At 37.9% G+C, this 17,118-nt stretch overlaps 1 protein-coding gene across 2 annotated transcripts in view; it reads right to left on the reverse strand.

Annotated features, from left to right (window-relative positions):
- Positions 1–10,332, reverse strand: part of KCNH7 (potassium voltage-gated channel subfamily H member 7) — a 481,606-nt gene extending 471,274 nt beyond the window's left edge. For both annotated transcript variants that reach the window (XM_027591038.2, XM_027591037.2), the window contains exons 1-2: positions 10,040–10,332; positions 7,899–8,129 (exon numbers count right to left, since the gene is read on the reverse strand). In XM_027591038.2, the coding sequence (XP_027446839.1) occupies positions 7,899–8,129; positions 10,040–10,115 (307 nt within the window). In that variant the 5' untranslated portion in view covers positions 10,116–10,332. The remainder of the gene's footprint in view (positions 1–7,898; positions 8,130–10,039) is intronic.
- Positions 10,333–17,118: the final 6,786 nt, after the last annotated feature.

Here is a 17,118-nt window from a genome sequence, read left to right on the forward strand (position 1 = left end):
TTGGGTTTTTGTTTTTGTTTTTGTCCTTAAGACTTCATCTATTTGAGAGAGAGAGAGCGTGCACGAGAGAGAGTGAAAAAGAGAGAGTATGAGCGGACAGGGGAGGCGGAGAGAGAAGCAGACTCCGCACCTACCAGGGAGCCCGATGCGGGGCTCGGTCCCAGGACCCCAAGATCATGACCTGAGCCGAAGGCAGAAGCTTAACCAACTGAACCACCCAGGCTCCCCTACTTTGGTTTTTTTAACTAGATATTTCATATAAATTAAAGGACTAAGAGAAAGATATGGAATGTTCAGTCGTAGCTATAGGAGCCTAGTACTTGGATTTCTCTTAACCCACCTGTGACAAGTGGCAATTTCACCTTAACTGTTCAGTAATGGGACAAATTTCCTCACTATGGTGATTAATGTCTTACTGCTGCCTGACTCTATTGTTTCTCAGTAGTTTAGCACTTTTGCTAAATGCATATAGTGCAGTAAAGAGAAAGAAGACATTCATTTGATGATCATAATTAATACTAATTTTATTATTATTAATAAACTAACTTTATTATTTTTGATTTAACACTCTCATTATTGAGTGGCCCTGAGAGCAAGCTTCACCGTCAATTAAGAATTTTCAAGAAAACACTGAGAAATAAAATGTTATACTAGATATAAAATGCCAACACTGTGCAACTTATGTCGTCAGTAGAGTGTGTCAAAAGCAGTGATAAATTCAAGTCAGAAAAGAACAGGAGAGAACTTTGGGTTTGGCTATTACAAAGAGATTGTCAGCGACACTAGCGAGAATCATTCTGATGCAGTGGTGAGCGAGTGACACTCGGGTAACTGGTTAATAATTTCTGGTTAATAGCTTCTCTCTAATGCTTTATTAAATATTTTCTAGCTATTTGCATAGTCATAGGCTATGAAGATGATTTAGTCCTTAGCTTCTAAGCAAAGAAATACAGTCATTGATAAAATTCAGGTGAAAACTGTTTTTTTTTTTTAAGATTTTATTTATTTATTTGACAGAGAGAGAGACAGCAAGAGAGGGAACACAAGCAGGGGGAGTGGGAGAGGGAGAAGCAGGCCTCCCACCGAGCAGGGAGCCCGATGTGGGGCTCGATCCCAGGACCCTGGGACCATGACCTGAGCCGAAGGCAGACGCTTAACAACTGAGCCACCCAGGTGCTCTTGAAAACTGTTCCTAAGAACATTTTAGAAAGTAAGAAAAATCAAAACATCACATACTCCCTATAGCTCATTTTTGTCAAGATCTCCTAATCTCAATCTTTTTGTTTCCCCAGAGCTATGGTGCCATTTCTCATCTTCTCTTCATTCTGTGTGAATGCTACTTAAGCACATACTTCATACCAGGTACTCTTCCGTATATTCTGGACACAGAAATTAATAAGACTTGGGGCGCCTGGATGGCTCAGTCGTTAAGCAGCTGCCTTCGGCTCAGGTCATGATCCCAGGGTCCTGGGATCGAGCCCCACATCAGGCTCCCTGCTCAGCCGGGAGCCTGTTTCTCCCTCTCCCTCTGCCTGACGCTCTGACTACTTGTGCTTTCTCTCTCTCAATGTCAAATAAATAAAATCTTTAAAAAAAAGAAATTAATAAGACTCAATATTTTCTTTGAATGAACTTTAAAAAACAGATAAAGTTAACTACAATAATGTGTAATGATATGTAGCACATTTCAGGTGCTACACTGGAGGTTAGAACCAAGTGTTGTTACGACACAGAGGAATGTTAAGTTAATATTCTGGAGCAGGCGGTGGCAGCATCAGGAAAGACTTCACAGAGAAGTCTTTTGAGTCTTTTGATCTGTCTTTGGAAGGATGATAATGGTTTCTTTAGGGTGAGAAGCTGAGGGAAAGGCAATCCATTCAATGAGGCTTTCCACTGTTTATTACAGATGAAAGAAAATTTCTGAAGGTTGAGCAAAGCCTCAGTAACATAAAAGAGCAGGGCTTATTTGAGAAACTCAGAGCAGTCAAATATTATTGAAACATAAGATACGTAAGAGAAATGGAGTTGGCAAGATATTCAACTAATTGATATTTATTGAGTATATATTATGGGCAAGAGACCAAGTTAGAAAAAATGCTATGTATTTTGTTGTATACAACACATCCAATCAGGCTAACAAAGTGGATGTTATTCTCCAAGGATCTTTCAAGAAAGTAACTGAGGGGCAAGGAAGGTAAACTTGGTCAGACCTGTGAATTCAGCTGGCTCCTCTAAACATATCCTACTTAAAAACCCAAGCAAATTCAACTCTGAAGGGGATGAAGCATCCTATTAAAGAGTCTAGAACTATATCCTGAGAGTCTTAATGAGTTAAGATAGGGTTTTTAAGTCAATGTATATCACAAGTGCACTGAGCAGCAAATATGGCAAAGTTGTTAAGGGCTCAGGCGTCACCACTTACAAGCTATGTGATTCGGTGAATTCACTTCTCAGGGTCTCAATGCTTTTTCTCATAAAATGGTGTACTCATTATTTAATATATGAAACTCATTTACGGTGATGCTTGGCTCCAGTAAGTCACCAGTGTATGTGATTCTTGTTTCAGAAATAGCTCTCTGATGGCATTGTAGAGAATGGACTGCAAAGGGAGGAAAACTTCAATCCTCAATATTCTCAAAGAAGAATGAAAAGGGCTTCGACTAGGGCACTTGGTAGTGATGGAAAAGTAAAGGTCACATTGGGAGATATTTCAGATGTAAATATTGAAAGGAATTGGTGACCAGTTGGGTTTAGGGAGGAGAGGGAGGAAAAAACAAAACAGAAAATGACCCGACCCCGAGGTTTCTAGTTTATATGGCCAGATGAATATTGATGTCTTAACATTTCATACTTCAACGGCTCCTTTCCTGTGAATTAATTATCTTAGGACTCTTCTAGCTGCTGACTGCCAGTAATTGATTTAGTGACTATTTGTAGTGAAAAAATAAAAATAAAAACAATGTTGAAAGCCATCAGAAGCCAGAGAAGTCAGTTCCTCCCACGAGGCCTAGCCTATCCCTATCGCCCTAAACTGACCCTGCTCTCAAGTCCCTTGGGTGTGAAAATAACCGAGCAGTTATCTCTGAAGCCTACAGACAACATGGCTTCTTTTTAGCACCAGAGCTGCAAGAGGTATGGTGCTGGCGGGTGGTAAACAGGGGACGGATGAGCATAGCCCAACTACAGTTTTGGGACGTTTTGTTTTCATTTGGGATAATAGTAAAATAAAGTTTTCAAATTGTGAAGAAAATGTTTCTAGAGAATTCTTAGTTTCTCAATAAACACAGTGATCAAATTTAAGAGTATATAATATCCAGAGTCCCTGAGATGTTACAAAGTTTAGGTATATGAAAGACAATATTTTAAGATTACTGTTACTGTACTCTGGTGGATGAAACATGAGAATGTATAAACAAAAAGTTAAAATGAACACCAAAATAAATTCTAGGCAAGATACTCCCTGAAAATTTTTCTTATTGCTTGAATTACACATACATATAATATATTTCCATTCTTCTCTAAAAACCAGCATCTGTATCTCTACTACACATTTCAGAAATTATGAAGGTCAAATATTTTACATGTCATATAACTTATATAGAACTATTATAAGATTTATTTTTGAACTATAAAGTTTTAAGTAAACTACATTGCTTCTTTAATAAGTTAGTTATTACATATAAATGATAAAAGGAGACAGGAAATACACAAACATAAGTTTATTTTACAGTGGGAAGATAGAGTGGTCATTAATCCTAAATTCTGTTCTCTGTTTATATAAAAGCTTCTTCATTTCATAGTCTATTTTTTTCCTTTAAAAACAATTTCATGAAAACATCTTGGGGTTTAGAAGATAGAAGTAAACCTCAGTCACTCCATAATACAAATATTCTGAAAGCAGAAATGAGTTTGTGTCCTCTTCTGCATCTCCTCCAATAGGATGTTCCTCTAGTGCCTAAAACATTACCTTAAAGAGAGGTGGTGGCACTCGGTATACACCTTCACCTCTACTTCCAACAATGCAACACTTTCTATCAGTTCTTTCCCCAAAACTCTCAGAGATGGTAGATTTAATGTTATCAAACCAAAACCTCTTTTGAGTTTAGCTGACTCAAACACTGCCTCTGGAACTTTGTCCCAGCATGACTGGTGCCCTGTCTGGATCTGGGCCCTGTCTGGATCAAGAAAGGACTTCCCTCGGCCTCCTCTCATCCTTTAGTTCTTTGAAAGCAAGGCAAAGATAGGGACATTCCTGATTTGTTAACGAAATTGCCACTGTACCATGTCTGAGAGCATAATGGCAAAAATATAGGAATGCTCCTACCTCTAAAAATAAAGCATTGTATATGTCCTGTTTTCCTACTGAGTTAAGACCTTTATTTCTTTTGGGGAAACTTACTTTGATTTTCCAAATGTTTAGAGTTGCTTGGTAATTTAAGATAAAAATCACATTGTCTACATATGCCTGAAGTGGATAAGCACTTCACCAGCTAGCTCTATTCCAGTGACACACTCCAAACCTGACAAGCAATAAACTGAAAGATGACCAACTTCTCTGTTTCCTTAGTATTAGCATCACCTTCAAACTACGATCTAGTTTAATAACTGAAGTGTTTGTTATTCCTCAATCCAATCGAAAGCTAAAAAAAAAAAAAAAAAAGGTTATTTTCTCAGTAAGCTCTATGCCCAATATGGGGCTTGAACTCACAACCCCAAGACCAAGAGCCACATGCTCTACTGACTGAGCCAGCCAGGCATCCCTAAAAAGTTGTGCTTAAAGTGAATGTATTATATTATTAAAATACATACCCATCCTTGTATAAAGCTCAGTGTAATTATAGTTTTGTATAATTAGAGCTTTATGTCAAAAGATTTACAGCTTTATCACCTCAAGCAATATTTCACAGCTGCCAAGAATGATTTATGAAATAATGACTTAAACTGTAAAATAGAATCCTCAAAGGAAGGGCTGTCAAATATTCCTACTGCAAATAACTAGGTTTTTAAAAATTGATATTCTGGTAAACAGCAAGTTCAACTGTACCTGGTAAAATCACATAAAGTAGGATGGTAGGAAGTGTTGCCTCCTAAGAGTGATCATGTAGCTCATCTATGTGAACTCATTACATAAATCATGGGTTTAAACATAAAGCCTCTGGCCATAATACCATGCTCATGTATTTGCTACACCAGTATGAGTGAATGGAAAAAGTGGAAACAATATCTCAACTTCTTGTTAAGTTGCTCATTGTGCTTATTACATTCTTATCTGTACTCCTATAAAGTGCTAAATAGAGAAATAAATAAAGGAAGCATTTACTGTACATACTTAAGAAACCAAGAAACTCCCAAAAGTAAATGACCCCAATAATAAAGAATTAAGGAAACTGAGAAACAAACCAATACAAAATGTTGGCGATTTTATCCCTTCCTGCTTTTATAAATAGAGAGTGGTTGGCAGGTCTCTAAGAGGCAAGACTATCAAAGCATTTGAACTTCACAAGCTCTGACTGAATTTGCAGTTGCCATGTGAATAAAACCAATGCACTTTGAAGATTCTATTCAAGGCATCTGAACTAGTCTCAAAAACACAGGTTGATTACATTCAAAGCAAATAAGTCTGACTGTGTCTTTGCAATCTAAAAAGGTCATAAAATAAATCTCTCTCTTTGGAAAAAGAGAAAAAAAAGCTTGGCCCATCACCCCATCATCTCATGTATCCCATATTAATAAAAGTGAAATAGGCAGCATTTGTCGTTAGCTCTAAAGATTACCAAGTCCTTGTGGACTGAGTCAAATCTGAAAATAAAGCCAACAGAATCAAAACCATCACCAAAGGCTGATATTTATATACCTAAACAAGTTTTCAAGTAAATCCTCGTCTAAAACAAGAAGGTTTTAATTCATATAACCAAGTGCATCCCTCAGGTAGAAAGATTTGCATTAATCAATGTACCAGCATCTTCACTGTAGAAACTTTTACATTCACGTTTGTGATTCCACATTTACCTGCCTTTCTTAGGTGTTTTGAGATCACTTTACACACTCACATTGCACAAGTCACACAAGGTTTTGAAATAACATCACTCCACTTGCAGTATAATAAATAACAACTTTCATTTCAGAATATTGTCTGAAAAATATGGTGAGTATCTAAGGGATCCTAACAGTCCAGATTCATTTTAAACTTAAATTCTGTAAGTTAAAAAAAAAATCTTTAAATGTCCCAAGAAACATAATGACCAAATGTGGACCATTATGCCCTGTATAACCACAATGTAAACTGTGTCAACATCGTGATAAGTATTCAGATGGGGAAAAAATGTCAGACATTCAAATTATTCCAAAGCCCGAATTGTTGGCATCAGATACACACACAAAAAAGATGAGTTGCATTTGGGTAGTGAGAGCCTTAGTCCAAGAAATGCTTTCAAGACAACAGAGCAATTAGGCTATTTCTAGCAAGCCAACACTACTGATTGAAAAGTGGTGTGTGGGGGGTGGGGGGGGCAGGATAAGAAAAACTTTAAAAACAATCTCTATGTTGGCTGATAATGATATAATTGTTTTTATTCCAGATTACTCCAAAGTTATACAAACCTGTTTTTCTAATCACAGTTTGCCACATATACTCATTCAAGTCGATGTTAAGGAAAATCTAGTAATTAAGAATTACATTTTCTATCATAAAATATTTAATTGTAAGAAAATAAGAGGAAGAGTTAAACCTTTTCTGTGCTAGAATTTCTGCCGTATATTTTATCAAATGATGAATCAGTATATGATATAAGCTATAACACATCACTCATTTTCTCATTTGCAAGACTTAAGGTTTCCTGAAAAGCTGACTAGATATCCCTCTGCCTCACTGATTGGCCAATGGCAAAAAAATGACCAGGCAACATCGATAAAACTAACTGCAACATGCGTTTTTAACTGATGTATCTTTAAGCACTAAATTGTCAAATATCAGTAAGTGTGCACATTTGAGAATATGTATTCTTTTAAATGGGTACATGTGAATATTCATACATGTGAGTTAATATACAACAATGGTATATTTAATGAGTGTATGTCTATTAAATGAGTATTTTTTGAGAACTATCAGAAGTCTAACATATTATGTTCCCATAGTAAGCCTGAAAGAAGGAGGAGTGCCCTTGAAGTCGAAGCATGACCTCAGGTTTGAGACGCCAGTTGTGTTGCAGCTGAAAAATGAGTACAAACAACTCCCCAGAATCATAGTTCCTTTTGTCCGTTTCTTATTTTAGGACAATTCTTAAATACATGAACAGCTTTTATTATCTGAATATACATAAGCTTACCAGACCAATTTTTGAAGTTCTTCTATATCACCCTTAATATTGTATAAAAAGGAGCAAAAGAAACAAGAGGTGTTGCAAATAAAGCTTTTAAAGCTTTTATCAAATAAAGCTGCAAAGCCAAGAAACATTTATAACCGCAGGAGTTTCAGTTGCAGATACACAGTTTTCAACAAGAGTTTCTCTGTGAAATATTTTCAAGTTCAAGCAAATAAAACTCTATATTTCTCTCCTACCAAATCCATATCAATGCAATCAGTAAATCACTGGCCTTTATATTATTCCCTAGAAAGGGAGGAGAGTAGACTGATTTGTGGCACTTTGTCCTCAGTGATAGTAAGTTACGACACTTTTGAAGAGTACAGAGTACCCTTATTCAAAGAAGAAATTGTTCCTACTAGTCCACTAATGATACTATCCATATTTCTGGAATCCTAAAATATATAAAATATATAAGCAAAAATATCTACAACTGAATAGTCAGAGCTTCTCTGCATATGAACTTTTAGTAATCGGTTGTCAAAATTTCAACTCAATGGAATCAAATAAAAGGAATTCTAAATAGATGAACTTTACCATTTTTGTGATAGTAGGTGACCTCCACTTTCCTCTCCTCTGACCCCAGCAATGCCTGGGCAATTTGGGCAATATCATGCCTCTTGGTCTCAGGCCCATGGAGAAAGTCACAGGTGCACGGCTTTTGCATGACATCTGGCCTGGAGAAACCAGTCATCTCACAGAACCCATCATTGCAGTAGATGATGGCACAGTTTTGCACTCTGGCATTTGCAATGATAAATTTTTTATCTGTAATAAAAAGATAGTAAGGCATCTTTTAGAGAGCTTCCACAAGATTTTCATAAACACTGGAGCAAATTGTTGCATAATAGGATATCTGAAATGCAGGTGCTTCCCAAATTGCTAACTGCCCAGGGTTTTATTTTTATTATTATTATTTTTTAAAGATTTTATTTATTTGTTTGACAGAGAGAGAAAGACAGCAAGAAAGGGAACACAAGCAGGGGGAGTGGGAGAGGGAGAAGCAGGCTCCCTGCTGAGCAGGGAGCCTGATGCAATGCGGGACTCGATCCCAGAACCCTGGGATCATGCATGACCTGAGCCGAAGGCAGACACTTAGTGACTGAGCCACCCAGGCACCCCTGCCCAGGGTTTTAAAAGGAAAAAAACCAAAAACCTTAAATATGAAATTAATGGTCCTAGGCAGTTTTAACAGAAAAGTATTAAGGAACTACTCTTCAAATTTTGAGAATGTAATTTCCCAAATAGTCTAGTTCTCAAGCCTTGTGACTCCCAAGGGTCCTAAGGCACACTCAAACAAGCAGCTGTCCCATTGATATTTCCAGAATGCCATTTAATTGTAAGATAAATATTTTCAAAGCCAAACAATGAAACATCCTGTAGCTGACAGATTTCTCACCTCAACCTTGGCCCTTAAAAGTACAACTTTCTCAAAGTGGCTATTATTTTTGGATTTGGCTTTTCTCTATCCCTCTAAGGCATACTACACACTCATCATGTTAAAAAACAAAACAAAACATGAAACTATTAGCAATAAAACTATCTCACGTTAATTAACAGTTCAATAATTCGAAGATTCACCTTTCATAAGACATATTTTCCAGAAGATAAAAATATTTACACATACACAATAAATATCAGGTTAACACCTTTTCACTTTTACTTTGGGAGAACCTTGAATTCTTGTGTAGTAGTAAGTATTTTAATACAAAGGGCTTATTAAGTTTTAATCATAAATTATATTTACTATTTCCGTATAGAATGTGAGCAGGATATAGTAGTTTATTTTGTACACAAGGTACTATATCCTCATGTCACTAAATGCAGTGAATACAGCCAATAACTGCAAAATGTACAACATAACTTTGTGTTAATGTAGTTTTAAGGAAATGTTGAATATAACGTAAGGATTTAAAATTAATATATTTATATAACAATAATTCATTCCTTACAGTTAGTCCACATGAGAATGTTAAATTTCTCTGCATTCAGTTGTGGGATTTACTTACTACATTTCAATTTTCAAATTTCTTGATGGAAATTTAAGGAAATGATAAAGAGGCAGAAATATTGCTTTGAATAACGAACCATTGCATTGGGAACTAGTACGGATCAGATATTGCTTTTTCCAAATTATCCTTCTTGGGATATATTTGCATTGATTCAATGCAAAGTTTAGCTTCTATGAATTAACAGCAAGCAAGCAACCCTGTCATACCACAGCTTTGCAATTTAACCAAGGTAAAAATATAGTTTGCATAGCCGTTTACATTACTGCTACCATTTACGTTCCCTTGTTCCAGTGGTATGCTCGGCTCTACTCCTGACTTTCAAAAAGTGTACAATTAAACAGCCTCAAAATACAAACCCATGTTATACTAGTACGTTCCCTTTAAGATAGTAGAAGAGTAGGACATTAAGTAGCAAGGCAGATAATGGAGCAGTGGGAGAGGAGGATCAGATTGCCTCCTATAATGGAGACCATAATCTAAAATGTAAATCAGAATTAATATCTGGGGGAGAACACTCCTGCTGCCTTCGAGCCTCCTGGCTTGGTTTCAGAGCTTGTTAACTTGCAAGAGCCCGGAGTTGCCGGCTCCTCAGCCTGTACGCGGCGAACGCCAAGTGCACCGTCAAAGCAGAAAGCGAGGGAGAGAGAAGAGAACAAATGAACTTACTTTGCCCTTCAAATTTCCGTATGATGGTCCCCAAAAATGTGTTTTGTGGTGCCACATGCCCCCTGCGAACAGGCATGTTGACCCCGGTCTTCCGAGGAGCGCTCCCCGCGAGCTCTGGAGTTCTCCCGGGATCTCTCCTCGGCTAGAGCCCAGGCCAGCGCGCAAGCCGCTCTTTGTGGCAGAGCATCCTCTTTTGAAACCAGAAATCTCTTCCCATTAGCACCACTTCGAGACACCCGCTTTCCCCAGCGGAGTCCAATCCATCCCCTTCACCTTCCGGAGGGGGCCCCCGCACCGGACTGCCGCGGGTGAGAGGGTTTGGGGGTGGGGAGAGGGAAGGAGGCGGGGTGAGGGGGGTGGCGGGGGAGGGAGGGAGGGAGCGATGGGGGTAGGGTGGGGTGGGAGGGGGGCGGGGAGTCACAAGGGCAATCGATCTGTTTCTCTTCTCCCAAACAGCGCCAATTTCCCAGAGCAAATGGGCTTAACCTGGCGGTTGCCCAGAGCTGTGAGGATGGCCGAGGGGGGATGGAAGACTCGTGCGGCTTTTGCAGGAAGGCGAGAAAGAAAAGGAGGCTGGGGGGTTGGGGGGAGTTGACGTTTCTTTCCCCGCCCTCTCCCTTACACACACACACACACACACACACACACACACACACACACAGGCGCGCGCGCGCGCGCGCGCGCACACACACACACACACACACACACACACACACACACCCTTTATCCCGAGAGCTTGGGCGCCGCCACAGCTCGGATTACTCAAGCGTGCTTTAGCGGAAGCCAGCCAAGAAAATCTCCAAAACTCAGTGACAAACAGCTACTCTGGGAAGGTGATCTCCACGGCCACCAGCCACAGGGCTCCATCCCTGAGCTCCTCACGCCGCAGTAGCTAAAACACCCTTAGCTGCAAAGAAAAGACAGGTGGGAAAACAGTCCTTCAGTGAGGACTATTTATATGCTCTGGTGGCGTTCGGGAGTTTGAAGATTGAGGATGAGCCACTTAAGGGTGCAGGTTTAGCCTGAGGGTGCAGCTCGGATCCCCCGGACTCCGCGGAGGTGGGCGCCGAAGCCCTAGCTGAATTGGCACTCCAGTCCCTGCCCGGAACTGAGCCAAATCTCCCAAAGACTAAAGGCTGCTGGCGCCGCCGCTGGGCATGCCCGGTTTTATTGCTTGAAACCCTGAGGAGTGGCAACGTTGGGGGTTGATTGGGTCTCTAGGTGCTGGAGGTTGCGAGAAAGATGGGAAGGCCAGAGACTGTGGGAGCAACTGGTACAAAACAAGGAAAATGTTTGAAATAGGCGAGGCTGGGCGCATGGGGGAAGGAACAAAAGGTGGGTGGGGCTAAGAGTTACCAGCCTTGGTGTGACCTCCAATGCCACTTATCTCCTGAACACACTAGGAACACCATTCTACTTACTCTCTTCCACTATTTCTAAGAAATTATCTCGTTTGGGATGGGGAAGCGTTCAAGGAGCAGTATACAGTCCTCTTCGTTCTTGTTTCTCAGAGCCTGCCAAGGCGGGAATCCCATGTATACATACACTTCTGTCTAAATAGTCCTCCTGGAGACTTAGGAAATAAAATGTGAGAAGTCATGCCAAAAGACGGTGTTTTCTAAGTTGTTTTTTTCTAGTTTTTCTTGCTTCGTTTTCCTTCATTTATGTTATCTCCTTTAACCTTTAATAGTCTCTCTCCACGTCCCTTTCTCTAAATGGAATTTGCTACTGCTACCAACCTACAGAACTACTAGAACACGGACAAACCTCTTGTTTCCAGCTGCCGCTAAAAGTCCTAAGTCCTCTATTAAAACATGTAGCTGCACCAAAGAGTTGGGGGTTCTTGCAACTACTTAGCCTATTTTGCCTATGCCCTGAATTAGTCGGGTTCATATTTTCTGAGTTACAAACTCAAATCTGAAGTAAAAAAAAAAAAATGAAGATGGAACTGAAAAGGGCTGAGAGAGAGGTTTAGTTTAGGAAGGTGAATCATGTGGATTGAAATAAATAACGAGGAAATAAACATGACTTTATGTTGCAGAAAGCACAGCCAAGAAAAAAATATCCCCCCTAAACAAACTAAAAAAAAAAAGAACAAAACAAACAAAAAAACCCGCAAATAACCCCCAACAACCAAAGCAATTCTTACTCTTTCATGTCAGAGTAATGAAAATGAGTTAGAAATGTGAGACATTGCCTGGGAATGTTGACTTTTCAGGTTAATTAGCTTTACTTAAAAAAAAGAAGCAATCTATGACAACCCGTAGGCTCTTATGGTAGCTTGGGCTTTCTTGAATCTGTACAGTTCCCTCTCTCGGAACATAAAAAGGCACTCTCTTCCAATGTACAGCTTTATTTTCTTCCCTTTTGCAGTGTAAGTTGATCACTATCATTCTGTTTCCTAGCTGCAGCTGGGCTTGTGGAAAAGCTGGAGTTCCTCTCCCAGGTGTTAAACGTGCGGAGCTATCCGTGGTTCTGACTCTGACTCAGCCGTTAGGAATTGCTCGCTGCCTACATCCAGCCACACACAATAGCACAGCAAATTCAGGCAAGTGGCCCTGATATATTCACATACACTACTTGTCTTCACTAGATACCCACAGTGCTATTTGCACCTCATATATAAAACACCTTCTTTTTCTACTTAGCCTGTTAGCTAAATCCAAGCTCAAATGCATTCTTCTCAAATACATCAAGAACTCCAGAGGAAACAGGGTGCCTAGGTGGCTCAGTGAGCTGAGTGTCCAACTCTTGATCTCAGCTCAGGATCTCATGGTTGTCAGTTTAAGCTCTGCATTGGAGCTACTTAAAAAAGGAATAACTCCATTGAAAACTAAACAAACTTCATATTGTGCAGATTGTAATTAAGGTCTCAGGTACAGTATAAAGGCATACTCAAATAACATAGTAGGTTATGGCAAGGTGACATGGCAAATTATTTCTTTATTCAAATCACAAGTAAATTCAGTGAGTGAATATTGCTTTAAAGGGAAAGAGGCATTTCCAAATGCAGTCTGAAACAGATTTATCTGCCATATGACAAGATGTATTGACATGCAAAAGGTAACAGTGCAAACTGTTTCTAGTATGAGTTTGATACTTTCACAGTTTATTGAGTCTCAAAACCTTTGAATTCCTCCTTAAAGATGGAAAAGTGGCGCTTCAAGAGAAAAAGTGGCTTTTTTGTTCCCTGATATATTATTTCTTTCTTTACAACCTTCAAAGTGGCCTCTGTTTGTTCTGAGTAATTAAACACAGGATAGTTGAAATTCCATTGTCTGTGTTCATATTAGCAATCTCTGTGGGCTTCACATTTTTCCCCACCTCATTTAGCTCTAAGATTAGTTCTATTAAGGATTAAGTGTAAGATCATAGGACATTCTATAACCTATATATTGTAATTGATTGATCTGAGCAGAAGATTAAAGGCATCCTGTTTCTAAATTACCCCAGTAATCATGTTCATGCATTATACATTGGTACAGTGGAGACAAGTACATCAATCTATATTGAGCCAATAATAGAATCAAACCAGAGGATGGTAATCATTGCTGCTTGCTAGCTGGAAAATTACCCCTCCCCTCATCCCCACCATCTATAAAAGCACCTTTCAGATACTGTGTTGAAGCCAGATTTTATAAGTTTTTAGTATTTGGGAATCTTTTTTGGGAGTCCAAATATTGAACAAAGCACATGAAGTCAATATTAAAATCCTATCAAATGTACAAGTTAACACTCAACACAATCTACTCACGGGCAAAGATACAGAATAGATTTCAATATATTCCTAAAACTACTTAATTGTCCCTGTTACTGTAAGATTAAGTAGTTTAGTATTTATAGTAGGTTAGAAACTTTTTAAAAGTGTTTACCACATAGTAAGTACTCCATAAATTTCATACACACAAAATTCTGTATACAGGTCCACAGAATTAATGAAGCGCTGCTTAAGAACTCTGCATTTGCAATTATTTAAGTATCATACATTAATGCTTGAATCTTTAAAGAAATAGTAGCAACCATTATGGGTTATGTAAGTGGCATTCTTATATTGACAAAGAATGAAAGTTTTTGAAATCAAATAAGCAATGTAATTTTTTCATACTTTTGGAATAATGTGGACTGTAAATCAATTAAATTAAAGTGAAGTCTTAATTTGGCAAAATTAGTTTAATAATCTCATGAGCATAATGCAACATTACAGAGGGTATTTTAATGTGGCCTCCTATGGGGGGTCCTAGGTATTATTCTAGTAACTGGGTCACATTTAACCTTAGAAACTTCTGGCTTTACAGTTACAAGTTAGGCAAATTTTGACTTGTATTATTATACATAGCTCTAAAATATCATAAGAGGCAGAAATTTTGAGGTCATCCATTAAAACAATGTTTCTGTGCAGCATGGGATAGTAAAGGGCAGAAAAAAAACTGGGTTGTAACTTGAAATTGCCATTATAGCTGAAACCAATGAAAATAGTTCAGCTCTCTTATTCATAACTCCTTTCTAAAATCAGTATAACAATCCCTATCTTTCTTTTTATTTTGTACAGAATAACTAGGAAAATGGATATAAAGTGCTTAGTGCAAACGTCAGCAAGTAGTGAACATTTAAATAACAGCTGTCCTATAATCTAAGCACTATATTTTTTAAATTAGTAAATTAATAATATTAATATTAACATATAGGACTTAATTGCTTTAGATTAAGGTGGTGCTGGTGGTGTGTGTTTGGGGCATGAAAATTAAGATAGAGTATGGAGTAGGTAAGTCATACTGTATTCATTAGTCTGAGTGATCTGGACTAATACCAGTGACTATTTCTAATACATTAACATAAGCATGCATAGTTAAAAAATAGAACATTCCGTCAGAAAATTTAGATCCTTTCCTGATAACATAATCTATTTATATGTTACTTTTAATCCAAATGGTTATTACTTTACCTGAGATACTTTTGTAATAAGATACTTTGCATTATAGTTTTTATGCAAATGGTTAATATTTGCCTCATCTCAATGAGTATATGTAAATCTTACTGTAAGACTAAGGTCTTCTCTGTGAGGAATAGGTGTATTTTTTTTAAATTTTGTTTTGTTTTCTTAGAGAGAGAGAGGAGGGGGAAGGGGCAGAGGGAGAGGGAGAGAGAATCCCAAGCAGGCTCCACACCCAGTGCAGAGCCCCACATGGGGCGCAGTCTCACAACACTGCGATCATACCTGAGACAAAATCAAGAGTCAGATGCTTATGCTTAACTGACTGAGCCACCTAGGAGCCCCAGGAGTAAGGTGTCAATAGACACTTCCTTAAAACATGCCACCTATTCTTGCAGAAGATAATATGTTCATATGTGGATTGTTAATACATTTGTCAGTAATTGATATATGACAATAATGACCTAGTAACTCTTATAATTTATGAAATCTAAGTGTGTTAAAAAATTATATAGGCATTCTAGGTGAGTGTTTGATTAAGTGTAGTTATAAGGTTGTTTTAGAGATGATTCTTTTACTCAGTTTATAAGTAATTTATCACATGGGACCAAAAATGAGTCAGTTTTTAACAAATTACAGCTTTTTTGAAGACTGAGGTAGTGTATGAAATTTATTTTGTATCTGTAAACCTTAAAATTGTTTCTTAGTTAACAAGTGCACTCTTCATTATCCAGATTATCTGTTTTATTCATTAAATCTAACTTGACTGGTCTTTGCACATTGTAAAAATACATAGCTTTTCCTAGAATTACACTAAATTGCATTGCTTCTTTTCTAGAATAAATAGTCTTCAGTTATTTTTTAAAATGTCCTTATATCTTTAGACAGATTTATTGCACTATAAAAGTTCTATAATTTTGAGCAAATGTGTACACCTGGAACCAGATTTGTCCTAAACAAATAATTTTAAAACTATCATTTGGGCTTCCAGATCTGTTCATAATGGATGGAGTAATGGAGTCAGAATTTAACTTCTTACTTTTAACAACTGTATAATTGGACAAAAATAGAAAACAACAGTGTTTAGACATTGAACAATAAGAAACACAGGAGACCGCTTCCTGAAGGAAGGGAAAAAACAAGGTGAGCCCTATGGTTGCCCCAGCTTACAAGCTAAATAGAATTTCCAGACCAGAGTACATGAAGTGGGAAGCCAAACAGAGCTCAATGGACTGAATTGAGGAGACAAAGTTTGGAGTTCAGGGAAATCAAGGCAGCTTGACTTTTCAGAGCAGAATGATGGAGAGAAGGAAGTTGCACAGAAGGAGAGGTCCAGATATCTTCATAGATGTCAACTCAAGTCTCATCTGCTTTGCACAAGTGTGTGAGGAAACTACCCAAGACTAGAGGGAAAAACTAAGGAAAGCATTTGGCATAACAATTACCAAAGCTTACACAGGACTGGAAATAGTTGCTTATGCCACTATCTAAAGTGAAAAACCTACTAATGCTTGGGGCACTGGTGACACTCTTCAGAAAGTTACTGCATTAAGAGGTGAAATGAAACCTTAAGTAGAGACTGAGCTACCACGCTCAGAGGCAAGTCTCAAAATTATTAGAATGATATGTTAATAATGTCTCAGTACAAAGACCAGTATATTTAAAGGAATACAATAAGATCCAGCATATATGACACAAAATTAGTAATGTGCAGCATCTAACCAAACACTATCAGGCATGCAAAAAATAAATAAATAAATACAGAGAAAAATCAATCAGTAGAAACAACCAGAAAGAATATGGATGATTGAATTAGAAAATAAGGACATTACACAGTTATTATAAATACACTATCAACGTCCAAAATCTAGAAAAAAAACATGAATCTGATGAAAATAGAAATGGAAGATATAAAAAAGATCCAAATCAAACTCTAGACATGTATGTATAACATTTTTAAAAATTTTTAAAAAGTACTAGGGATGACATTAAGAGCAATTCAACACTACCCCCCCCAAAGAAAGTGAAATTGAGGACAAAATAATACAAATTTTCCAAAATGAAACATGGTTGTCAGATGCAACTAAAGCAGAATTGCAAGGGAAATTCATAGAATTGCTCATTTTTTTAAAAAAAGAAATGTATCAAA

Source organism: Zalophus californianus, chromosome 3, assembly GCF_009762305.2.
Source record: "Zalophus californianus isolate mZalCal1 chromosome 3, mZalCal1.pri.v2, whole genome shotgun sequence".
In the NCBI taxonomy this organism is placed as follows: Eukaryota; Metazoa; Chordata; class Mammalia; order Carnivora; family Otariidae; genus Zalophus; species Zalophus californianus.